General features: G+C 44.0%; 1 protein-coding gene across 1 annotated transcript; it reads left to right on the top strand.

Moving 5' to 3' along the window:
• The first annotated feature begins 5,314 nt into the window (after positions 1 to 5,314).
• Positions 5,315 to 24,855, top strand: WEE1 (WEE1 G2 checkpoint kinase). The gene is made up of 11 exons (XM_029582837.1): positions 5,315 to 6,406; positions 7,682 to 7,887; positions 11,184 to 11,250; positions 11,337 to 11,509; positions 20,801 to 20,922; positions 21,170 to 21,316; positions 21,649 to 21,744; positions 21,998 to 22,083; positions 22,316 to 22,486; positions 22,641 to 22,786; positions 23,619 to 24,855. The coding sequence occupies exons 1-11, from the start codon at positions 5,912 to 5,914 to the stop codon at positions 23,767 to 23,769; spliced, it is 1,860 nt and encodes a 619-aa protein (XP_029438697.1). The 5' UTR covers positions 5,315 to 5,911; the 3' UTR covers positions 23,770 to 24,855.
• Positions 24,856 to 26,541: the final 1,686 nt, after the last annotated feature.

Genomic DNA, 26,541 nt, shown 5'->3' with positions numbered 1-26,541 from the left:
TGGCTAGAGCTTGTGCCAGAAGCTCCGACCGAGACCGGAGCACAACGGCTGGCTCGGGATTTGCAGCCAGGTTGTGCTTTAACCACTCTGGCGTAGGGCCAGCCCTCTTATAACCCCGTGCAAAATCTCCGTTAGTTAGCAGAAGGGGAAACGCCCCAGGTGCCAAGTTCAGCGGCCCTTCCTGCTCCCATTACATACATAGCCGGCTGTCGTGCCCTAATTCTCGGTGATTACAGCCAGGAGGCGTGAACATTATGGTACTCGGGGTAAAACATCTGCAGCAAAAGGTGGGAGGGAGTGACATTAGCAGGCCCAGCTCAGCATGGGTGAATGACCAGCCTGGAGCCGGCTCAACACTTCCCTCACTGTCTTCTAAGCAACATTAATAGAGGAGCCAGGGGGCATTATACAGCCAGAAACCTGTAAGTGCCTTCCCCCCATGATTTCTAATGGACCTTTAGGCTCCTGAACCGGTTCCACGTCTGCCGAAGAGCAGTTGTTTGCCATGATTTCAGCTGCTGCTGCTGTCTGTTAATTATTTGTCAGGCAGCCCATTGTCTGGCGCACATTTATCTGTGACCGAAGGCGACCGGTTTGACTCGATGGCTTAACTGTGCTTGTTTGTTCTTGTATCAGCCACTTTGAAGTGCACCTCAGTGAGGGCGGAAGCTCCACCCCTGGGGCCGTCTGGTTTCGGTCGATAAATCAGGAGCCCTTTGCTGAAAGGCGCTCGGTTGCAGGCGTTTACACGCCACTCGCAGGCGAGCGGGGCGGGGAGGAGGGCTGGGGCTGAAAGGCCAGGTTCGGAGAGAATGAGAGGCGACTCTGACTGCTCCCCAACCTGCCATGCGCGCGCACGCACGCACGTGCCACCCCCAAGCGATAGTGATGTCCCCCCCTTCGGTAGCCTGAGCCGCTGCGGTTCCCTGAATTCGGAACCTTTTAGCCCTCCCAGCGCAAGCCGTCGCCTGAAAAGGTCAATGGGAGAGACGATCTGAGCTGACCGCAGCATGAGTACAATATCGGGCAGGAGAACGCGTATTTCTCAACGCCTCAGTGCTATCCTGATCACTCTTCCGTAAAAACGCCCCTCCCCTTCGTACCGTTGATTTTCCTCTCTATCGGGACAGTCTTGTAAGGAAGCTACGGGAATATCCAGTCCCACAGCAGAAAGTTCATTAGATGGTGAATTTAGTGTGGGTGTGGCAGGACCCGCAAGTAAACCCAATCACAATATGCATTTTATTCTCATTGCAACACGAGGTGCAAGTTTGTGTTCATAAGGTAATAGAAAATGGTCACCCAATAGCTTTCTCCATGTTATTAAGCTCCACCCCTTCACGCTTCATTGTGACGTCATAGTGTTGCAATGACAGAAACATGCGTGAGAAAATATTCAGAATTCAGGGTGCCATTATAATGTTTTCCTTTACTGTCATTAATTGGCCTGGTTTTTATTTTATACTAAGCATTACAGTTAGTAGAATCATAGTAATACTCATTATTATTATCTTTTTTACAGTGTAGTGTAGTGATGGCAGAAAAGACCAGATGGTCCATCTGCTACACGCTAGGAAATGAGTATTTATTTTTCTGCCCCTAATGAGATCAAAGCAAAATAAAATGGTGTCTTCTACAAACGCAGTACATAGTGCAGCCTGTTTTTTAATTATTTGGTGCATTATGTTCCCACTATTTTGAGCCAAGAGACTATTCATAAGGCAAAACCCCTTTACTACAACGGTTGCAATTGAAACCGCTCTCTTCTTGATAGGGAGGTGCCTTTCCCTTTCCTGTTGAGTGAACTCTGAATCAGACACTTTGTGGATTACATGTCTGGGCAAACACTGATTCTTCAAGAGATTGCTCTGGAATTATTACAGTGAGTAGGTCACAGTTTAAAGGGTAGCTCCCAATGCTATTTCCTCAAAGAACACAAGCTCTGACACAGCTCAAGAAGGGGAAAAAAAGAGATGGAAGCACAGAAGCTAAAAACATACCAAAGAAATCTCTTTACCGAAACAGATTTTTACCTCCATACGATATATAACATTGTGTATCATAATGGTGCTGTACATTCACGGTGGTTCAGTTGGCCCCTGCTTCTTTGGGATCCAGTCTCTGTCAGAACCAGGCCTGGGATCTGACACCAAAAGCCTTCATTCACAACTCCTTCACCTCTATTTCATATCCCCCTCCCCACTTACTAAGGACAGCCCTGGGCAGGAAGCATGCACTAGGTCTCCTTTCAGAACCTTACAATCAGTGGCGTAGCCACGGGTGGGCCTGGGTGGGCAGGTGCCCACCCAACTTAGACCCAGGCCCACCCAACTGGCACCGGAACTGCAAGGCTGTCGCGGGATCCCATCCCCGCGACAGCGAACAAGAGAACCCACGCCTCGCGCGCCATCACGGCACACATGGGGAAGCGCTGCTGCGGCCGCATGGCCAACCGGTCTTCCTGTTCGGGGGGGGGGGGGGCGGAAGCGCCACGCGCAGCTTCCGCTTCCTCCCCCCAATGCAGGAAGATCAGCTGCCTCTCCTGCTGCCACCCGTTCTCCTGCTATCTTCGGGCCAAACGGCCGCCGAACTTCCTGTTTGGGGGAGCGGAAGCGCCGCGCACAGCTTCCGCTTTCTCCCCCAAAACAGGAAGATCAGCTGCCTCTCCTGCTGCCACCGGCCTCCTGCTATCTTCGGGCCAAACGGCCGCCGAACTTCCTGTTTGCGGGAGCGGAAGCGCCGCGCACAGCTTCCGCTTTCTCCCCCAAAACAGGAAGATCAGCTGCCTCTCCTGCTGCCACCGGCCTCCTGCTATCTTCGGGCGTCGGGCCGTACTGCCCGCCGATCTTCCTGCTTGGGGGGGGGGGGGAGGGAGGAAGCGGACGTTGTGCGCTGCGCTTCCGCTCCCCCCCCCCCCGACAGGAAGTTCGGCGGGCAGTACGGCCCGACGCCCGAAGATAGCAGGAGGCCGGTGGCAGCAGGAGAGGCAGCTGATCTTCCTGCTCTGGGGGAGAAAGCGGAAGCTGTGCACGTGCTTGAATGTGTATGTGTGGATGAGAATGGGAGTGTGTGTGGGTGAAAACTGGAGCCTGGGTGTGTATGTGGGTGAGAATGGAAGCTTGAATATGTGGGTGAATGGGAGCTCGAATGTGTGTATGTGTGGTTGAGAATGGGAGCCTGGGTTTGTGGGTGGGTGAGAATGGGAGCTTGAATGTGTGTATATATGGGTGAGAATGAGAGCCTGGGTTTGTGTGGGTGGGTGAGAATGGAAGCTTGAATATGTGGATAAGAATGGGTGCTTGAATGTGTGTATGTGTGGGTGAGAATAGTACCTTAAATGTGTATATGTATGGATGAGAATGGGAGCTTGAATATGTGTGGGTGAGACTGGGAGCATGGGTTTGTGGGTGAGAATGGGAGTCTGGGTTTATGTGTGTGGGTGAGAATGGGTGCCTGGATGTGCGTCTGTGTGTGTATAAGAATATAAGCCTGGGGAGGGGTGAGAAAGTGAGAACTTGAATGTGAGCTTGTGGGGGGTGGGGGGGGGGGGAGCATATGAGAGTGACAGCTTGAGTGTGTGAGAGGGAGTCTGTGAGAGAAAGCGTGTGTGTGTGTGTGTGTGTGTGTGTGTGTGTGTGTGTGTGTGTGTGTGTGTGTGTGTGTGTGTGTGTGTGTGTGTGTGTGTGTGTGTGTAAGGGAAGAAGACAGTAATAGAAGAAAGACACTGAAAAGGAATTAGGAAATGAGCTATAAGGGAAAAAATGGGAAAAAGAGACCAGGACCAACTGATTAGAAAAATACAAAGATCAGACAACAAAGGTAAAAATATATATCTATATTTTGAGATGTTAGCAATTTAAATATAAGCAACACAACCGCTCTCTCAAAATTTATGGACAGGTAGGAGCCGTGTATAAAATCGTAATAATAAGAAGGCTAAAGTACCACAAATCACCGTGAATTATGTTTGTATCATTAAGTAAACCTCATACTTAGGCGTAGATGTGAATGCTATGCTGCATAATTTGGCATTATTTATCAGTAAAAAAACAACTAGTAGACCTGCATGCCTACAGCCCACCCATGTTAACCTTGTGCCCACCCAAAAAATCAATTCTGGCTACGCCACTGCTTACAATCATGAGCTCTAAATCCAGCCACCAGCAGGCCGAGGCAATACCGTGCTCTCAGGCTAGCGCACAGGTTATCCCGAAGTTGGACGAGTGTTTTAGATGCGCGTTCATAAGCCCTGATGCAATGAGCGGATCAACGTGTGAAAAACATGCATCCAAACCAGCGCCTAGATAATAGCGCTCATCACATGTAAATGCATGTTAATAAGGCTAAAAGCTAGTACCTGCCTCTTTTTTAAAGCAGCGGCTCAGCCTACAGCATCGCGTGCCCGGGAGAGGTGGGTGGGCGCGTTAGGATAGTGGGCACTCAATCATGAGCGCCTGTTTTTCCTGGGCGGATATTGCATCGGCCTCTCCATGTGCCCATCCTGCAATGACTTTAATTTTCTCCCCATCAGTAATTGTGCATGCTGACCCAGGAAGGAGCTTTCGTTTTCTGTAGCTGCCTTCCTTAGGGCAAACCAAAGACCAGAAGAAACAGCTTCAAGGGGATGGGACTGCCTGCAAACGTCCCTGGTCCTGCAACTGGCTTAAATGGCACTTCTTTGGATCAGAACGCAAACATCTATTGGCAGCTAAAACACAATTATTAAAATTCCAAGCAACAGTTCCCAATCCTGTCCTTAGCTAGCCGCAGCCAGTCAGGTTGTCAGGATATCTACAGGGAGTATGCATGAGAGAGATTTGCTTGCAGCAAAGCCAGTGCAAAAACTGATGCCCTTTGCAGTGAAATTTAAATCGCAGATTTCAGAGAAACAAAATACCACATGCTAAAGTCTAGTGAGAGAGGGTAATGCCTCAGAAACTAGTGCTGTTAAAACTGAGATGACTTCTTGATTGCATTCATTGCACCGTTTGCATCGCTCCGTCCCGCAAGAGTAGTTCGCAGGTCGACGCTTGTTTTACAGTAGCGCCAAGAGCAGGGAAAGTAAGAAAGCCCGGGCCAGCACGTTACATAATAATACGTGGGCGGGGGAAAGCCCGGGAGGGGGGCAGAGCTAAGGCTACCGCCAGACCCGCCCCTTTGAGGAAAGAATCAATGGGAGCCTTCCGCCGATAGAACTGCACTGCGCAGCCGCACTACTCTTGCCAGGCTGTGGAGTAGGGTTTTCCCCACCCACTCTCGAGCCGAGAGGCGTTACAAAACAGTCCGTCCCCCTTCCAAAGTCCAAGCTCCTAAATTCGCGCCAAAATCACGTAGCACACACTGGGTAGCTGGTGGCGTCACTACCGCCTCCATTTTTCAAACGGGAATGGGGGAAGGCTATTGGCCCACCGGGACGACCCCGTGACCAACGGTCGCGGGAGAGCCGCGCGCAGTCCGAAAGTCGGCGGCTGGCTGTTGGTGAGAGGAGCTGGGGAGTGGTGAAGCGCAGTAAACAAACGCCCGTAAGCCGGTCCTCGGCACCGCCAGCCGTGACCTTGCTTCGTGGACCTGCTGGTGGCCGAGTGCCGTGGAGGGAGCGGGTCCGGCTGTGAGGGAGTGCGGAGGAAGCCGCAGCTGAGGGCTACCCCCCGAAGTCGGCGCTGACGGTTCCGCCCCCGACCCTGGGAGCTTTTGGGATTTGCGTCTTTTTTTTTTTTTTTTTTTTCTCACGGTCGCTTGGTGCAGATTCCACGGCGGCTGCTTCTTATACTGTACACGCTCCTTTTAAAGAACCTTTTACAGTGGACTCGAGAAACTTTTTTTTTTTTACTTGCTAATATTTTAGTTTATTTGCGTTCCTGGACTTCATTATTATTTTAGTATTTTGTAATTTTTTTTTTTGTGGAAGAAAATGAGTTTGAGCTTGCGGCAGTGCCGCACCTCTCCCCGGACGGCTCCGATCCGACAGAAGCTGCTTTTCTCGCCTTGCGACTGTGAGGAAGAGGACGGGAACAGCACCGGGGAGGATTCGGCTTTCCAGGAGTCGGACTCTCCGCTCTCGGCCGCCAAGAGCCAGGGGGAGCCGCGGAGCGAGGAGCCGGAGGAGGGCCTGGACAGCCGGTGCCAGGGGGAGGCGGACTCCTGGGAGGAGGACGAGGACGGCTTCAGGTCCTCGTCCCCTGTCAGATCCCCCCAGGACTACTTCATGAACGGTTCGCCGTCCCCGGTGAAGTTCGGCTGCAGCTACGACGAGCGGGATGCCGTCAGCTCCCCCTTCCGTTCGCCCCGGGGCTATCGCCGGGAGGAGAGAGAAGGCTCCAGCTCCCCGATTCCTGACTGTCCGGGGACCCCTCCCCACAAAACGTTTCGCAAACTCCGGCTCTTCGATACGCCTCACACTCCCAAGGTGAGCGCTGGCTCCGCTGCCGACATCCTAACGGGATCTCGTTACTCCGCTGCGGGCAGTGCAGACCCTCCCGATAAGATGGAGGCTGGGAAATGCCGCTTCATGCTGCCGCGAGCGCTCTGCTCTGCCTTTTTGCCCATGTGCGGGGCGCGTGCCGTCGCCTCGCGCTCCTGCAGTTAAAGGGATGCATGGGGGGGTGTGTGCGCGCGTGCGCGAGCGAGACGCTGTGCCCAGGGCTCTGCGCCGGCGCCGCCTGTACCCGCGGTTCTTGCCCGTTGCCGAGGCGTGCGTTCGCTGTCCCGACAAGCGACCGGCTCGGTAAACGCTCTTCGAAAGCGTGCTTGGCTCGCGTGACTAAAACGTGTCTTGTGGGCCACTTCAGGCTGCCTTTAACCTTTCTGTGCCCGTGCGCATGTTTCCTTAAGCGTGTTCTACCTAGAAATTTACATGTGCTTTTTTTCCCCTCTGCTGCTTTTTGAAAACTAGCTTAAAAGCTTTTTAACTTTCTCTCTTATTTGGCAGTGTTTCTGGTAGATTTTCTCTAGCTATTTTTCATCGTTTCAGCTATTGATCATCTTCCGTTTTTCAAATTCAGTTGTCTTCCTAATTTTGGTATGAAGCTTCTTTTAAGTATGCCTCTTACCTGTTTAATTGGTGTGTAGTGGTTTATTTTGCTGGTACAGGTCTTAATTTTGGATTTCATCTGTTCCTGGCCGTAGTGCAGAAACCTTGACAGCCAGTGTCGTGCATGTTTCAGAATGAAAGTAGCTTTACTTGTGCAATGGAAAAAATGTACAGTTAAAAAATTATTAGCTTGAAACTACTAGAGTTTGCTTTTTTTTAAATTTACTTTCTAGGGTAATCTTTTCGAAATAAAATACTAAAAAAAAAGTTTTAATTTTATATTCCCATTTTACCAAACAAGTGACCTAGGTAGAGTACAATAAATCCTGTCCCATGGTTATGTTAGGCATTGTGTTACGTATTTAAGTGGTCTATGATTTCTCTTTCCATGATGAATTTAGATTGGGTGCTGCCTTACAGTGTGAATGGAATCTAGCAAAAAAGAAAAACAAGACCTTATTTACATAGGCCTATTGGCACAGGCTAAATCCCAAAAAGTTGTAAAATTCTTTTTAGGAAGAGAAAAAGATGGATATGAATTCATGTCTCTAGGTTTTACTACACTAGCACTAATGAATGTGAAATTAATTTTATAAGTAGTAACATGACAGGGACTTGTATTAGGCTGAATTATCTTTTCAATCTTTGCAGAGTTTGCTTTCAAAAGCCAGAGGAATAGGTTCTGGTGCAAGATGCAGGGGTGGGTCTCTCTTCAAGAATGTGGCAAAGACCGAGAGGCAAGAGTCTGACATGAAGGGGACACCTCAGGTTAACATTAACCCTTTCACCCCAGATTCTCTGGTGCTTCAGTCTTCAGCAGGACAGTGTCGGCCACGAAAAAGAACACACTGCAATGAGTAAGAAACGTTTGTTCATCAGTGAAGCTTATAGTGAAGTTTTGTCAGATGTGTGAAGGCTTTTGTTTGGTTATGTTAATACATGATTTCATGCTTCAGTGCATTTTTCTGCTGCTTAAATTACTTTCACCAAACCTGAAGGCTTACCTGACCACCTGCAGTGGGTGTGGTAGTCACTTTTAAGCAGAATGCTGCCATGTGGTGATCTGCTTTTTGTTAAATAAGATTTTGAGCAATAATACTCTGCAATTTAGGTACAGCTGATGTGCTTGTATTTTTTTTTTCCTGCTTTGGAGGGCTTAATGGGGGCTAATTGCATTGGATTATCTTTGAGACTTTCTGAATAAGAAACTTCTGGCTTGAGTTTTTGCATCTGCTCTGACATGCTGCTAATCTAACAAGCCTTGCTGAGCAGTCTCCCCTTGTCAGATCATTCTTCCCCTGCTTTGAAATGCACACTTTGAAGCAAGTTGGTTTTTCAGTCGTTTTCACTAGATTTTCATTGAGTTTTGTATTTTCTTTTAAAGCAAAAGAAAGCTAGTCACAGATGTTGGTAGTCCAATAAAGATATGACCTACAACTTGTTTGACTCTTCAAAAACAAAAGCTCCCAGAAAGTGTGGCTTGAGAAAGCAGTTTTGCTTCTTAAACAGTATTCTCCATGGACAGGTGCATTGTCCATGACAGGTGTGTGACAACATGATGCCAAATGGACCTCTCACTGAGCTGCTTAGTTTTGCTTTACTGAACAGGTGTGGAAGTTCCCACATGAGTGGTGTCTCATGAGCCCTTCAGTCCATTTGTAGAACATAAGTTTAGCTAGATCGTGTCTCCTCCAGGGAGGAGGGTGTGTATTAAACATGGCTAACTCATCCCGCTGGCTACTAAAGATAGTGGAAATGGGTACAGAAGATAGACATCCCATTTGAGCAGAAAAGTACCTGATGCAAATCTGAACTCATTTGAAGAATGGAGCAGAAACTCTTTTCTGGTTGCTTTTATATAAAACAGGTCCATGGTTAGTTGACCCCATAGGGAGAATAGGCCATTTGCCACTCCCTGGTCCAATGACCACTTGTGTGGTTGGAAAGTCTGGCTAAGATGATCCCACTTGTGTATCTGGCCATCCCTGGGAGGTATATCGCCTGAAGATAGGCTCTGTGATAGAGACCAATCTGAAATTCTTTGGGCCTCTGACAGAGTATCCAAGAACTTGTACCTTCCTTGCTTCTTTACATAAAACATTGCTACTTGATTGTCTGAATTAAAATTTGTTTGCCTTGTAGAAGGTAAGGAAATGCTCATACAGCATAGCAAATAACTTGGAGCTCCAAGAGATTTATCTGACAGTGTCATTACTTCCTTTGCTTGATAGGGGTCTTTGCATATGCCCCCTCCCCTAGTCGCCAATTTCACCTGATGCAGATTTCTTGGGTGGCCCATTTTTGAGAACCTCTGGGCACAACCATCATTGGAAGGAGGACTAATTTCTCTGTTACTTGGATAGGATGACAAAGGTGTGAGTTGGTCTCACTGCGAATAATAGACCCCCTCGTGGAGACAAGTGAACTGTGCCACATGGATCATAGATGCCACGTGACAGAGCAAGACTGCTGATCGAGCCATAGATTCCAGTGTATCTGGTTTTGCACCAGGGTACAAAGACATGCTCCCCTTTCCTTGACTGACTCTATTCAGGTATTCAGGCTCCAATGAACTGGGACTAGATTTGACATGCTTAAGTTAATAAAACCCAGAGACAATAGCAGTTGTAATGTTTGACCTAGCAATGCTGACACCTGTCCTACAAGGAGTTGCCATTAACCAGCCATTCAGATAAGGAAAGATTGATATGGACTGATGAATGTCATCACTATTGTCAAGCACTTTGTAAACACTTACTTTGGAGCTGCTTATTAGGCCAAAGGCCAAGCCACCCTGAATCTGAGGTATTGCCAATGAGATGCGTGAATAGAGATGGTAGGCTTCTTGGGTCTGGGCATCTTTTCCTATCAGAACTCTTATTTTATTATTTATTTTTGTAGCACTGAAAAATACTGCTGTGGGGCTGCTAAGGCAGCAAGGCACTTAAAAAAAAAAATAAATAAAAATAAATAAATAATCCCTGAAAGATTGAGAGAAATGAAAAAGGTGAACATCTGGACAAAAAATGAGGCTCATGAGACAACAGTTGTGTGGGAATTCCTACACATGCTCAGTAATAGAGGGGATCCGTTGGGTACCACTGGATATCATCACCAACTTGTGGCTAATTCATCCCTGCTTGACAGAAAATCTAGATTTGGTTTTTGTGTACATTGTCCTAAAAACAAAATTTGCTTCACCTTTTTATTTATTTATTTTTTTGTAGTTTAACTTTTTATTGGAAATACATTCAACAGATCAAACAAAAAAAAGGACAGTCAGCTGTGTCTCCATAAGACAATCCTGTACTTCAAACTTTCAAAATATCCCCTCCCCCTGAGCAATACATAAGAGCAATACAAGCATGATATAGGAAATATATACAGAAGAAATCTATATCATTTGGAACATAAGAATATGCCATACTGGGTCAGACCAAGGGTCTATCAAGCCCAGCATCCTGTTTCCAACAGTGGCCAATCCAGGCCACAAGAACCTGGCAAGTACCCAAAAACTAAATTACTTTCCAGCTCTGAAGTACTAAAGGGTATAACATTTGTATCTCTCAAGTAAAACAGATTCAGATACGCACAAAAAGGAAACGTGTAAATACACAAAACATGATATATACTAAACAAAAAATATACCAACTTCTAGATAAGGGTCAATAAAACTAACAGTACATAGTCAAGCACTCAGTACAAATTTAAGAGTGATGGGACCGCCACCAGTCATCAAATGGGGTCCATATCTTCTCAAACCTTATTAGGGCATCCCTATGATAAGCTGCTATTTCTTCCATAGCTTGAATGCCTTGGAGCCTGGTGACCACCATTGAAAAAGGGGGTTTATCCCGCTGTTTCCACCAACGGGCTATCACCAGTCTAGATGCTACAGCTAAATAATGTAATAACCTCACCTTCATGGCCTGCTTCACCTTTTTAAAGTGAATACAGTTTCAATAAATAAAATCCTGGTGACTACACTCCATAATAAATGGTAGAGTAAATGTGAATTTGTTCTGGTCTAATTCATTTATTACTTCTACTTTTAGTAGAAGCTACACAAAATACAATTTTGGTATTGCTGTAAATCTATTTTGCAAGGGACTAAATACATGGAACTGGGACTAATACGGAGTTTTTCTTCTAGCTCCTGTGGAGAGGACATGGAAGCAAGTGATGGGGAGCCTGAAGATGAAAATATTAGGCCTGCTAAGGTAAAATTAACTAACTTGTGTAATTAATTATGCATTAAACGTCTAATTTGAGCTCATTTTAAATCTTTTAACATCTTTAATTTCAGAGGATCACAATTACACAAAGCAATATGAAATCACGATATGCAACAGAATTTCACGAATTGGAAAAGATTGGCTCTGGGGAATTTGGCTCTGTGTTTAAATGTGTGAAGAGGCTAGATGGCTGTATCTATGCTATAAAGCGATCTAAGAAACCGTTGGCTGGATCAGTAGATGAGTAAGTGTTGCTTTAGCAGAAACTGAACATTATTTTTGTGGTGTTATTGTAGTTGGCTTTCACATATTAGAACCCCACTACCCTTTAAACAACACTTGTCTGTGTATATATCAGCTGCATTTACATGACTGATACGTTTTGGGTTTTCCTGGGGATGGGGTCACATTCTTGTTTTACAGTCTTAAAGGTGGTTGTATCAGTTATCTATGCTCAGGGCTGGAGAAATATTTCAAAGACTTAAACACCAGTCACTTTGGGAACTGGGGGAAAAACTTTTCACCCCTTGCTCCTCCTCTTCCCTGTATGTTTTTCCTTTTTCTTGTTTGTCTTTGGCCTCTCTTCTCTTCCTCCTTCCAGTCTAGATGCAGTAGGGGACTGCCATGAACCATAGCAATGATCCCTTTCTTTTGTGTAATTTGGTGGCAGCATGTTTATTTTCTTGGGCCATTGCATCTGGCTCCTCTGTGTACCAGTCTAATGATCAGTTAAAGGATTTGACTTAAGTCACATGCATGCAGTAAGATTCTTATGCTTGCTTATTCCTTTTAGGGAAAGTCAGTGATATATACAACATATAGTTGTCACCTGTGGGTCTGATAGTATTTTGTAGAATAGGCCTCTGAGAAATTGTGGTGAATGTGTGCTGGAAATTTGTTCTCAGGCTGTGAAAGGAGGCATGTGACAATACACATAATTTACAAGTACTGTGGTGGTAGGATGAGGGAACAAGGCAAGACGTTTAAAGTTGCAATATCATCTTACCCTGCTAGACATGAGTTTGACATCCAGCCAGCAGCTAGAGATGTAGAACCACACATTTTTCAGTGAGGCTATTAGTTGGCTGTTACACTCCTATTTTAATGAAGGGAATTGCAGTTTGGGTACTGTTCGACAATCCCTAAGCAGTAGGGTTTTGTAAAGAGCCAAGGGAGCCCTCTGAACCGGAGGGTAAGGCACACTTACTGTTGTATCAACTCACACACCGGGAGTAGAAAAGGCCTCATCTGACTTCTCAGCAGGAATATGTTGAACTCTGAGAGTGAGAGCCCAGCCAGGAAGCCCTTTAGAGAAGAACAGATCAGTAGGGCTTCCTTCATATGGTCTTGACTCGCAGGAATTCAAAGGCCAACAGCTATTTCAGCTGCCAGAAGAAAGAGTTCCAGCAGAACTGATGCCTTAAATCCAGCTGTGGCCAAAGGAAAAGCTTTTGTTTTACCCCTTGGCCTCTCATAGGATTTTGAGCATAATAGAGAAATGCCTGTCTGTAGTCACTCTAGTGGCCAAGAAGACTGTGGTAAGCAAATCTGGTGAGGTTGCAGGCTAGTGCCCATCTCCCCCTGCCTGTCTGTCATAGTTTCTTACACTATGAGAGACATGAACCAAGATAATAGCTTATTCCTTACATGTATCTGCTACAAAGTGGTGATGACTCGGACGAGCTGGACGGAATCACTGTGAACCTGGAGGATGTGGTGGGCCGGGTTGACGGGCTGGAGAGTGGCGGATCACCTGGACCGGATGGTGTGCATCCTAGGGTTCTGAAGGAACTCAAGGATGACATTTCTGATCTATTGGTTAGAATTTGTAACCTATCATTGAAATCATCCATTGTACCTGAGGACTGGAGGGTGGCCAGTGTAACCCCAATGTTTAGAAGGGGCTCCAGGGGCGATCCGGGTAACTATAGACCAGTGAGCCTGACTTCAGTGCCGGGAAAAATAGTGGAAACTATTCTCAAGATCAAAATTGTAGAGCATATAGAAAGACATGATTTAATGGGACACAGTCAACATGGATTTACCCAAGGGAAGTCTTGCCTAGCAAGTCCTCTTCATTTTTTTGAAGGGGTTAATAGACATGTGGATATGGGTGGGCCAGCAGATGTAGTGTATTTTGATTTTCAGAAGGCGTTTGACAAAGTCCCTCATGAGAGGCTTCTACGAAAACTAAAAAGTCATGGGATAGGAGGCGATGTCCTTTCGTGGATTACAAGCTGGTTAAAAGACAGGAAACAGAGTAGGATTAAATGATCAATTTTCTCAGTGGAAAAGGGTAAACAGTGAAGTGCCTCAGGGATCTGTACTTGGACCGGTGCTTTTCAATATATATATATATATATATGATCTGGAAAGGAATACGATGAGTGAGGTTATCAAATTTGCAGATGATACAAAATTATTCAGAGTAGTTAAATCACAAGCGGATTGTGATACATTACAGGAGGACCTTGCAAGACTGGAAGATTGGGCATCCAAATGGCAGATGAAATTTAATGTGGACAAGTGCAAGGTGTTGCATATAGGGAAAAATAACCCTTGCTGTAGTTACACGATGTTAGGTTCCATATTAGGAGCTACCACCCAGGAAAAAGATCTAGGCATCATAGTGGATAATACTTTAAAATTGTCGGCTCAGTGTGCTGCAGCAGTAAAAAAAGCAAACAGAATGTTAGGAATTATTAGGAAGGGAATGGTTAATAGAATGGAAAACGTCATAATGCCTCTGTATCGCTCCATGGTGAGACCGCACCTTGAATACTGTGTACAATTCTGGTAGCCGCATCTCAAAGATATAGTTGTGATGGAGAAGGTACAGAGAAGGGCAACCAAAATGATAAAGGGGATGGAACAGCTCCCCTATGAGGAAAGGCTGAAGAGGTTAGGGCTGTTCAGCTTGGAGAAGACGGCTGAGGGGGGATATGATAGAGGTCTTTAAGATCATGAGAGGTCTTGAACAAGTAGATGTGACTCTGTTATTTACACTTTCGAATAATAGAAGGACTAGGGGGCATTCCATGAAGTTAGCAAGTAGCACATTTAAGACTAATCGGAGAAAATTCTTTTTCACTCAACGCACAATAAAGCTCTGGAATTTGTTGCTAGAGGAGGTGGTTAGTGCAGTTAGTGTAGCTGGGTTCAAAAAAGGTTTGGATAAGTTCTTGGAGGAGAAGTCCATTAATGGCTGTTAATCAATTATACTTAGGGAATAGCCACTGCTATTAATTGCATCAGTAGCATGGGTTCTTCTTAGTGTTTGGGTAATTGCCAGGTTCTTATGGCCTGGTTTTGGCCTCTGTTGGAAACAGGATGCTGGGCTTGATGGATCCTTGGTCTGACACAGCATGGCAATTTCTTATGTTCTTATAATATGTCAAACATGCAACCATAGCAACTGTATTTATGGAACATACATGAACAAAGAATCCTGATCTAAGAGTATTCTCAGGGGCTAAGATAACTATATTGCTATGACTAGACATACCTCTGTGCTAATCCAACAAGTAAGATATCGTTCACTATTTTTTTTTTTCTGCAGCTTTTGGCCTATCAGCATCATTTAGCCTGGATTCAGTCTCTGCTTTATAATTTAGTTTTCATTTAAAATTGCAGTTAATTTTCTCAGACCTCTGCAAATATTCCTATAACCCCTACCTAATTTGATCTCTACTGAGTTTAGTTTTTCATCTAGTATGGTCCTTACCCAAGGTCATATCCTCTTTCATTTAAGTTAAAGTTTCCTTGGTTCCCAAAAAAAGGAATGTCATGGTAAAAACAGATTTCCTTTCCCCCCCCCCTTCCCCCCCAAAACTGTTTGTCACATTGTTTTCAGATATTTAACGACTGAATCCTTTTAAGAAGTCAGACAGGCTGTTTGTGGTTTTTTTTTGTTTGTTTGTTTTTTGAAGCTGCCACAAGATTGTGGCAGCTTCAACATCCTCAGTGTTGGCGGTTCAAGGAGCAGAGGAGTGGTTCCTGCAGCTTTATCGGGAGTATGGAGGTCTTTCTGGTCCCCAACTGGGCTGCCCTGCACAGCTGATGTGGTCAGAGGACGAAGGTTGAGGGGCCTTGAAAAGTGGCCCTTCTGCGGCGTGCGGTTATGTCTTTCTAATTGGAGTTTAAAGGGATTTTTCCTCTTCAATAGTGGGTCTATAAATTTGGATACCTCTCCTGAACCTCTGTAGCCTCCTACTTTGGATCCTAGTAGTGCCAGTAAGCAACTTATGGGCGTCGCAGCGTTTTCTTAATTTGATTAGGAACTGCTTGAACTTAACTAATGCCGCACACAGCCGGAAGCGACGGGCAAAGGAGAGGTTTGACCCGGCAGCCACTCCAGGAACCCCTTTCTCTCGGGACCTATGGATGCCCACATACAGAGGGTTTGATCAGAGGTGTTGATGGAGGGGGAGGCAGGAAGGGAAGTTCCCTGCCCCCCCCCCCCCCCCCCCCCCAGACTTCTCAACATCTTTATCTCCGATATTAAGGGCTCTTCCAGCTAATCCGGTGGCCTCCAGAGACCATGGAGAACTGAAGACAGAGACTGAGCCCACAGCTGCAGGCATCTCTGAGCAACATGTGGGGATGGACTCCATAGTAGAAGCTGGAGGAGAAGCCTGTGAAGGCCCCATTGAGAGGGTATTGCTGGCTCACTGGCTGAAAGAGGACACAGGAACAAGAAGTACAAAAGCTATTAATATTGAGCCCCTTATTGAAAATTCAATCCCAGATTTTGGTAAGACCTGCTTAAATCACATTCGATTTGGGATGCTATAGCTAGTTAGGGGAATGTGATGTCTATACAATTAAATCCTATAGTGGATAAGATCAATAATATGGAAGAAAAGTTACAGGATGAAAATGTTGACGAATAAATGGAAACCCATACAGGAGGCTATTATAAAGGAAAATAAACAGTTGCAATTTAAAGTTGAAAATCTTGAAAATGTAATTAGAAGTAGAAGCCTATGTCTTATAAACTTCCCCAAGTTACCTCATATTGCCTAAGGACATGTTTAAAAGATATTTGATTGAGGGTCTTAAAATATCAGAGGAGGCGATACCACCGTTCGTTAAAGAATATTATTTACCTCAATTTAAAAAGCTAGAAAAACAGCCCCTACAGATTGGAGGAAAAGAGATGGATCACCTAACATCAACTTTGGACATATCTCAAATTTTACAACAGTTGGATAGTGAATTGAAGCATGCTGCCACCTTGCTTGTCACCTTTGCTTTTGAATCGGATCCGGACTGGGTCTTACGATTGTTTTTTTAAAGTGCGAAATGAAAATTTCTTAAAGTTAGAATATATCCTGATGTCATCAGACCCAGAAAAGGAGGCAACAGTTTTACGGTTAAGATCTAGAGTTTTGCAGTTGGGGGCATCCTTTACTCGAGTTTCCTTGCAAATGCATTATTAATTATAAAGATCATAAATATGTCTTCCAGATGCCTCCACAACTGTCGCTCTGATAAAGGAATTGTTTGAAATCTTAGCTTTTTTTGCTACCCTCTAAGGCAGTGAGTACCCTTAGAAGGAAAATATTCCTTCTAGTAATTGCTTTTTCCTTAAAATAAGTTTGAGAAGTTGGTAAATTTGTTAGAAATGGCCTTACTAATGGATCCTTAGTTTGTGGTCTTGGGAGAAATGTAGATTTAAAAACATTTTATGTGAATTTAAAATTAGTTACCTATTGGCACTTACTGTCTTCTATTCCTTTGCTGTACACAAAGGTTTCTCTTGGAAATTTGTATTGAAAAATGCATAAATTTAAAAAAATCCTCTAAGATGGATTAAATTCTCCTCTGCACAGCTGAAACATTGGTAGGTTCTCAGAGGACAGACAAGCAGGATGGTAGTCCTCACACATGGGTGACATCAGATGGAACCCCAACACAGAAAACTTGTGTCAAATTTTCAAGAACTTTGATTTGGCACCCTGAGTATGCCCTTTACCACATATCGACATGGGGTTCTTTTTCGGCTGAGCTGCAGCATTGCTGTTGGTGAGCTCTAATCTTGGCCTTTTTGGCCTGTTTTTTGAAAACTTTTGTGAGGTGTGGGGGTGTGGCTTTTTTTTTTTTTTTTTTTGCTAGGTCCTTCTTGCTCCTATCCCCAATTGCGTTCCTAGTCGGAGTTTTTGTCGTTTATCGGTAAGCTTCCTTTCATGGTTGATTTCCCTTAAGTAGTGCTTTGGTGCCATCAATTTTTACCATGTCTGGTTTCTGGAAGTGCCGGAGGACCAGGACCATTATGGACCCCCCATGAGACATGTCCTGGGGGCATTGCATGACATCCAGAGTTGCTGCTTGTGTGTACAAATGACCTGAAGGGACGATGTCTTTGGCTCGACAAGATCCACCACCTCTTCGGGTCTAGGAAGACTGAGCTATTGGCACCACTGGACTCCGTGCCATCAACAGCAGGACCATCTGTTCTGGTGGTGCCGTTGGCAGATAGGGGCGCTGGAGACTGACCACAGTCTAGCTCCACTAGGCCGATAACTTCTGGTTCCTCGTCATTGACCTCAGCACTGGGGGCTGAGCATCTAGGGCAGAGGTTCCCAACCCTGTTCTGGGGACCCCCTAGCCAGTCAGGTTTTCAAGATAGCCACAGTGATTATGCATGAGAGAACTTGCATGCACTGCCTCCATAACATGCACATTTTCTCTCATGCTTATTCATTGTGGGTATCCTGAAAACCTGACTGGCTAGGGGTCCCCAGGACAGGTCTGGGAACCACTGCTCTAGGGAATCCAAAGAAGCAATGGCACCGGCCCTCATCTATGTACTGTTCTGGGCATAGGGATATACCGGCACATGCTATGATGTCCCTAAAGGGTCCAACCGGCGAGGAGCGCCAGTCCATCTGTTTCCACTCCTTTGGAAGTTGTCCATCTGGAGATCAATTAGTCTGGGGACTTCCCCAGATTTCATCTTGCAAGATCAAGGCAGGTTTTGACATCCCAATCTCCAGGCGTTGTTGCTCACGACATGAATGTTAAGTTTAATTCTGCAACCACTCAATCTCTGAGGATGTCTCTCTGGTCCTGGTGGCTTCCAGAAAGCCTTCCCCTACAAAGTCCTATAGACTGAAGTGGAGGTTTTCTGTGTGGTGAGCAGAAGGCCCTAGATCTGTTCTCCTGCCCCATGCAAAACTGCTTGACTTCCTTCTACACCTAGCAGAAGCTGGCTTAAAAACCAATTCTGTTAGTCCATCTAAGTGCAATTGGCACATTCCACCATGGTGTAGATGGTATGCCCATCTCTGTACAGCCTAAAGTTGTATGGTTCTTCGGGGCTTGCTTCAATGGAAGCCTCCTGTAAGTCCTCCCATTGTGTCTTGGGACCTCAAAGTGGTAGCTCAGCCAATGTGCACTTGTGACCTGAAGTACCTGACCTGGAAGGTCATGTTTTTTTGGTGGTGGTCACCTCGGCGCTTAGGATCGGCAAGCTCCAGGCCTTGATGACTTATCTACCTTTACACTGTTATCATGACAAGGAGGTCTTGTGAATGCACCCTAACTTCCTGCCTAAGGTGGTGACAGACATCCATCGTCCTCCATTCTTTCCCAGGCCCCATTTGCACCAAGGCAAACTAGTACTGCACAATTTGGAGTGCAAATGAGTCTTAGCTTTCTATCTGGAGCGGATAGAAGTCTGTAGATAGTCCACCCAACTTCTATTTCTTTTGAAAGGAATAGGTTGGGTGTTGCCGTTGGCTAGCAGACTGCATCTCCTTCTGTTATGCCCAGGTGGGACTGCATCTTGGGGGTCATGTCAAGGCTTGTTCTGTCAGAGCCATGGCAGTGTTTGTGGCCCACTTGAGAGCAATTCCTGTAGAGGAGATCTGCAAGGCTGGGACATGGAGTTCTCGCTAGACATTCACGTCTCACTATGCCTGACAACAGTAGACTTGGCCAGTCTGTCCTCTGGAATGACTTATTTAAATTAATAATTTTTTTTTTATATACCGCATATACTCACAATAGTGTATCTAGGCGGTTTACAATTTTAATATATACATAAAATAACATTTTAAAGTCACATACTTAAGGAAATGGAAAAATTAGTACAGACAAACAATCTTTGGAAAAAAAGATTAGGGTTGTGGATTGGGAAAAGCTAGTAAATAGTTTTTATTGCTTTTTTGAAGTCATTTAGTGTATTGACGGATGGAGTTGGGTAAAGAGTTCCATAATTTGGGACTCACAACAGAAAAAGCGTGGTTGCCAGTTAGGTCTAATCTGACAGTTTTTACAGTGGGAGCTTGAAAGTTTTTATCTGCGTAACTTAAGTGATGAGGTGGTTGGTAAAGTCAGAGCATAACCATGTGGAGGAGGTACTATGTAATAAGGTGTGAGTTATCAGGATTTTGTATTGTACTCGTTGACGAATGGGCAGCCAGTGTAGCTTGAGTATTGGAGTTTTGTGAACTTTGCGTGGAGTATTGGTAAGAATTCTAGCAGCATAATTTTGAATCAGTTGGAGGGGTTATATCATGAATAGAGTTGCAATAATCGAGACTAGTTAAGACTAGAGTCTACAGTACAGACCAAAAATCATTGGGGAAAAAGTAAAGGCTTGCAATTTCACTTGTTCTTGAGAGCTGCTTGGTCCTTAAAGAAGGCTTTGTTTCTCTGGAGACAGCCTGAGGATTCTCATTGTGGTCAACTATCTGGATTCGATTTTTTTTTTTTTCCTTTTCCCTATTGGTATCCTGCAAGGTTTACTGTTGAAGGGTTTGCCTTCCTTTTTCTAAGCATTTTTTTTTTTTGTAATTGGTTTTTCTTCGGGATTTTTACCACTACATTCCTTTGACATAAGAGTATTGGCAAGGGCCTGACCTCCATCTCTTTCGGCAGTGGTGACATTGAAAAATGTTTGTAGGTCTCTATCAGCTGGCAGGGTATCTAACCCATATTTCTGGATTGGTCTAGCAGGATTTAAGGAAAGGAAGGGTAAGACTAAACTTTTTTTCTCATCTTGTTCTAGATTTTTAATTGGTTTGGGGGGGGGGGTGGAATATTTTTGCAAAACTTAAGGATCAAATCCATTTTTTAGGTGTTGGGGTGAAATTTCTTTTAGTAGGGTGTTTGTTTCTATTTTTATTCCTGATTTTTCTGCCTTTTTTTTTTTTTTTTTAAACACTTCTCCTACCCATAGCCTTTCATCCCCTTTCCTTCTTTCTCCTGTATTTCCTTTTCTGCTGTTCTTGCTGAAATCCAGGAACCAAAATTTAGTTACCTTGATTTGTCCTAATGTAGTTTTTGCTCATTTTACCAACTACTTAAAAGGTTCTTAGATTTTAAGTCAAGTGAAAAAGATATCTTCCCTGAGCGCGCACACTAGCTTGTGCTGTATTCATATTGTCATATATAGAAGATCAGTTAAGTTTGCATGACTTAATTCAGTCACAGTGGCTAGTGCTTAAGTAGGGAGGAATTTTAGAAATACTAATGCTATTGCTTTTATAGGAAATTGAATTTATCCTACATTTTTTTTCTTTAACAGGCAAAATGCTTTGCGTGAAGTCTATGCACATGCAGTACTGGGACAGCATCCTCATGTAGTCAGATACTACTCGGCCTGGGCAGAGGATGACCACATGCTCATACAGAATGAATACTGTAATGGTAAACATTTCTGTTCTAAGATCTGTCCACTTCATACAAAAGGATTTCTAGTCTCCAGAGATTATGGACTGATGGGATTTTGTAGCTATGGGGAAATGTTTGCAAATGTGGCAAGGGTTTGATCTTTATTTTTTAATTTTTCTTCCATTTGGCTGAAGCTTAGCACTTTAAACTTGTGGCACAAGTGAGATTTAGTTTAAGATTATGAAAACTTAATAGCTGAATCTTGGGAACTTTTGTTTGACAGGTGGCAGTTTAGCCGATGCAATCAGTGAAAACTACAGAAATATGTACTATTTCACGGAGTCGGAGCTAAAAGATTTACTCCTGCAGGTGGCCAGAGGTATCAAATACATCCACTCTATGTCCTTGGTGCACATGGACATAAAACCTAGTAAGTACATTCGATTTACAGCAGTTAAGTCATTTGATAAATTAACTATGGTGCAGAGGACAGATATAAAAATAAGCTGCTAGTCAAGTCGTGTCACAGTAGAAGTTGTCCATATCTTTTAGATTTGACTGGTGTTGAAATAAGTTAGTTTTGGCTTGGGAGCTTGCTTGTATATTTGAACTCAAATACATTTTGATGTGGGTGGTGCTGTTTTTGTTTTGTACCTTAGCCTTTAAGGTGTTACCTTTTAAGATGCAGTTACATCTGAAATTAGGTTTCAGAATTAATAAGGCTGGAGCTATGCACTAATTTCTAGGAACTACTTCTTTTAGGTAATATCTTTATGTCCAGAACATCTATTCCAAACTCTACTGTAGAAGAAGGGGATGATGATGACTGCTCATCTGGCAAAGTTATATTTAAAATAGGTAATGGATTAAAAACTGCCCTTGTTTGTGTGGAGGAGGTGCTAATGCACTTGAACATGGCAGCAGACATGTGCTGTAGCTCAGAGCTGCTAATAGTTTGCATTTCTGTGTTGTAGAATGTTTTTTTTGTTTAACTGTTACATAATTTTGCTATCATGGACAAATTGTCTGTCTTGGTTTAAATAAGATTTGAACTTTACTCTGAATATTAATCTACTGACAACTTGTTTTTACTTTTTCTTTCTTCTCCAAGGTGACCTTGGTCATGTAACCAGAATATTCAGTCCACAGGTGGAGGAAGGTGACAGTCGTTTCTTAGCAAATGAAGTTTTACAGGAGGTAATGGCTTGTTACATTTTGACTGTATTGTGCCATGGTATCCTTGTGCAGCTTTCTGAAGCTGCGCTACCCTACCGCCGCTCTAGACATGGCGGGTTACTTAAGTACCAGTAGGAACCTGTAATGCATTTAAGAAACTGTGTGGATAGTTAGACGTGCTGCTGTGGAAGGCTGGACCAGGTGTTTTTTCCTAGTGTTGTTATTCTAAAAGATGCTTTTTGGTTTTTTTCAGGATTATAGTAACTTACCCAAATCTGATATTTTTGCCCTGGCTCTAACTGTGGTGTGTGCTGCTGGTTCAGAGCCTCTCCCCACAAATGGCGAGCAGTGGCATGAAATCCGCCAAGGAAAACTGCCTCGATTACCGCAGGTGCTGTCTGCAGAGTTCTTGGACTTGTTAAAGGTAAGTATTTATGAAATTTACCAGTATACCATCACAAGATTGTGTGGGGTTTGGTTTTTATTTTAAGGGGTGGGATTGGAAAGGATACACTTAAATATTAGGAAAGGCCGACTTTTCCCTAATTTTATGAAAATTGCTTGGTGCCATTTTGCAGGTTATGATCAGCCCTGATCCCGAGAAGAGACCTTCCTCAGTGGCCTTAGTTAGACACTCTTTGCTGCTGTCAGCTTCCAGAAAGAGTGCCGAGCAATTAAGGATAGAATTGAATGCAGAAAAGTTCAAAAATGAACTGCTATTGAAGTAAGTGGTCAGTGTGATGTTGTCTTGACATATTTTAACTGTTTTATATCCTGCACGGACTTGTTAGAGCCAGAAAATTCTTCCACCGACTCCTTTTTAAACTTTTGATACCCAAAGCAAGAACTGGCAGTGAAGAAAAATACCTTGAAACAAATCAGCACTTGCCATCTCCATGGGGTTGCAGGCTAATGTTAGCAGTGCAGACTTGAATAGGCTGCTGTTAGTTTTGTAGGTCTCAGTTAGGATATTTTAATGTATGCAATAGTAAAACATAATAATAGACTAGGGGGCACTCCATGAAGTTAGCATGGGGCACATTTAAAACTAATCAGAGAAAGTTCTTTTTTACTCAACGCACAATTAAACTCTGGAATTTGTTGCCAGAGGATGTGGTTCGTGCAGTTAGTATAGCTGTGTTTAAAAAAGGATTGGATAAGTTCTTGGAGGAGAAGTCCATTACCTGCTATTAAGTTCACTTAGAGAATAGCCACTGCCATTAGCAATGGTTACATGGAATAGACTTAGTTTTTGGGTACTTGCCAGGTTCTTATGGCCTGGATTGGCCACTGTTGGAAACAGGATGCTGAACTTGATGGACCCTTGGTCTGACCCAGTATGGCATGTTCTTAACCTAATTGCTTTGCATGTGAGATTTGGAAGTGTGGATGTTTCAAACTAATTGGCCTCTTAAGTTGTGTTGTATAGGATTTTTTTTTTAATGGTGCTTGAATTCATGTCTCTACATTTACAGTTCTCTGGACTTGCTAGCCTGTGGTATCAGTGGGTATGGGTGGACTATTCTGAGTACAAATTTTCCTGGTTTGTCTTTCAGGGAATTAAAGAAAGCTCAAATGGCAAAAGCTGCAGCAGAAGAAAGAGCACTCTTCACAGACAGAATGATAACGCGGTCCACAACACAAAACCGAACGTCCCGCCTCATTGGGAAAAAAATGAACCGCTCAGTTAGTCTTACTATATACTGAAGACCAGAGAGCTCTTCACAGTAGGAAACCTTACTGGACTGAATTTGGGGGAGCTCTAAAGGATGAACAAGGACTTCTGCCAGTCTTCATTTAGCTTTTATAGACTTACTGTAACAGCTTTTAATAATTTTTAATTGCTCTACAGCATCTTGCTGTAATTGACCATTGATGAGATTGGACTTAATTTGGTCTTTGCAGGACCAAAGATGTTGACCTCTATAGGGGTAAAACTACATCGACAGTAATTGTGGCAGAATACCAAAACCTGAAATTTGGCAACGGGTACCATACTCTTCCATCCTTTGCCCACAGCAGCTATCGAAAGTCCCCCTTGCGTGCAGTATTTCACTGGAACAACTGTGGTACTGGTATTCTAACTTGGAGACTGTACAGTGTGGCTTACTGTAACATTTTATTTTAGCTCTTCTCTAAATTATCCTTCCAGTTTGTTAATGTTACACCAGCCCAGGGTTAATCACAATAGTGGTTTGCTGCTTATTTTTGTTTTCCTGTACTAAACATGTTTCCCCTCCTGGTAATCATTAAATTGGAAGAGAGACAGATGCTGGATATGAGATGGTTGAGTACCAGCTGTTTGTCTATAAACAGTGACATAATTAGCAAGAGTGGAGGCTGTCAGCCAAGGAGCATCTGTGGTGCTGGATATGGTATGTGCGTGGTGCCAGCTGCATCCAGAATTATGCCTGGCATCATCAGGTGAACTTTAATTGTGAGTTTTACATGTATATTCAACTGGGAGCACTTTGTAGGCATTGTGCAGACCATGAGGGTGAACCCATGGAAGTATTTGCCTTGTGAAACTGCTGCTATTAGTTTTTGTTTTGTATTTGCTGTACAGTTGTAGCATTAAAACAATCACTGTTGTGTTGATAGGCTTTTGTTTGAAAATTATGTGAAATGTAAGCTGTTTGGGTGAAAGCAGCATTTTCCTTCTGAAGCTAGTGTATTGTATAAAGAAATCAATGCACCTATTTTGTGTACTATACATCATTGGAACTGCACCAATGTAGTACAATTCTCAACTGTTAGTGTGTGTTTGTAATAAAGTTCTTTAAATGTTGGCTCCCTTCATCTCTATCTCACTGTTTGAGCTTTATTTAAAAATATACACTTACTTGAAGTAAATACTGAAACTGTATTAAACACCCAACTTTATTTTTTAAGCACTTATTTTAACTTTCCCTGTATATACCCAGATCAGTCCAGACTCCTGGGTTTTGCATCCCTGCCAGCAGATGGAGACTGAGTTTTCACGGACACTGCTCAACCTGAGTGCCAGCTGCAGTCCCTCAGTATTTCTCTTGCCAGCAGATGGTAGAGCTGGTGTTAGGCTCTCGTTCCTCTTTGTTCTAGAGAGTTGCCAGGTCCTGGTGGGACCATCGCTCTGGTCTGATGTGGAGGAGCTGGGGTTTGGTGACCTTTCAGTACACTTAGTCCCTGGTTTCCTGGGGTGTGAGTCTGGTGGTCCAGATTCCTCCCCTTCATTGAGGCAGCTTGAATCACTTTGAAGCAACTTGGGTCCCACAAGCAGCTCTGTAGCATAGCCTAAAGGAGGGAAGTATGCCTTTGTTACTTGTCAGGTGTGAAGAAAAGAAAAAGGTGCAGATGTATCTGAATGTTGATAGGTTTGGGTTTTCCTGCTTGCAGTGGCTTATTTTTAGGCAGTAGCAATGCAAGTGGTGCTGAGGGTGGCTTATGTGGAAGAGATTCCCCATGGCCTGTGGCTCAGCCATGTGCACCGGTCTTCTTGGTCACAGCTCAACTGGGTCAGTTGACTGCAGGTGGGCCTGCCATGGCAGTAAAGCCAAAATGTGGGCAGGCTATTTTCTAGTGGTGTCTCAGTTCACCAGATGCCAGGACCTCCCTCCCTAAGGATATAACATACCATAGTGGGTCAGACCAAGGGTCCATCAAACTCAGCATCCTGTTTCCAACAGAGGCCAATCCAGGCCATAAGAGCCTGGCAAGTACCCAAAACCTAAGTCTATTCCATGTTACCATTACGAGTAGTAATAGCGTCTAATTTCTAAGTGAACTTAATAGCAGGTAATGGACTTCTCCTCCAAGAACTTATCCAATCCTTTTTTAAACACAGCTATACTAACTGCACTAACCACATCCTCTGGCACCAAATTCCAGAGTTTAATTGTGCATTGAGTAAAAAAGAACTTTCTCCGATTAGTTTTAAATGTGCCCCATGCTAACTTCATGGAGTGCCCCCTAGTCTTTCTATTATCCGAAAGAGTAAATAACAGATTCACATCTACCCGTTCTAGACCTCTCATGATTTTAAACACCTCTATCATATCCCCCTTCAGCCGTCTCTTCTCCAAGCTGAAAAGTCCTAACCTCTTTAGTCTTTCCTCAAAGGGAGCTGTTCCATTCCCCTTATTTTGGTAGCCCTTCCCTGTACCTTCTCCATCGCAATTATATCTTTTGAGATGCGGCAACCAGAACTGTACACGGTATTCAAGGTGCAGTCTCACCATGGAGCGATACAAAGGCATGACATTTTCTGTTTTATTCACCATTCCCTTTCTAATTCCCAACATTGTTTGCTTTTTTGACTACTGCAGCACACTGAACTGATTTGAATGTGTTATCCACTATGACGCCTAGATCTTTCTTGGATCCGTAGCACCTAATATGGAACCTAACAGTGTAATTATGGCATGGGTTATTTTTCCCTATATGCATCACCTTGCACTTATCCACATTAAATTTCATCTGCCATTTCTATGCCCAATTTTC

Source organism: Rhinatrema bivittatum, chromosome 17 (assembly GCF_901001135.1).
Source record: "Rhinatrema bivittatum chromosome 17, aRhiBiv1.1, whole genome shotgun sequence".
NCBI lineage: Eukaryota > Metazoa > Chordata > Amphibia > Gymnophiona > Rhinatrematidae > Rhinatrema > Rhinatrema bivittatum.
This window is presented reverse-complemented; position numbering and strand designations above follow the sequence as displayed.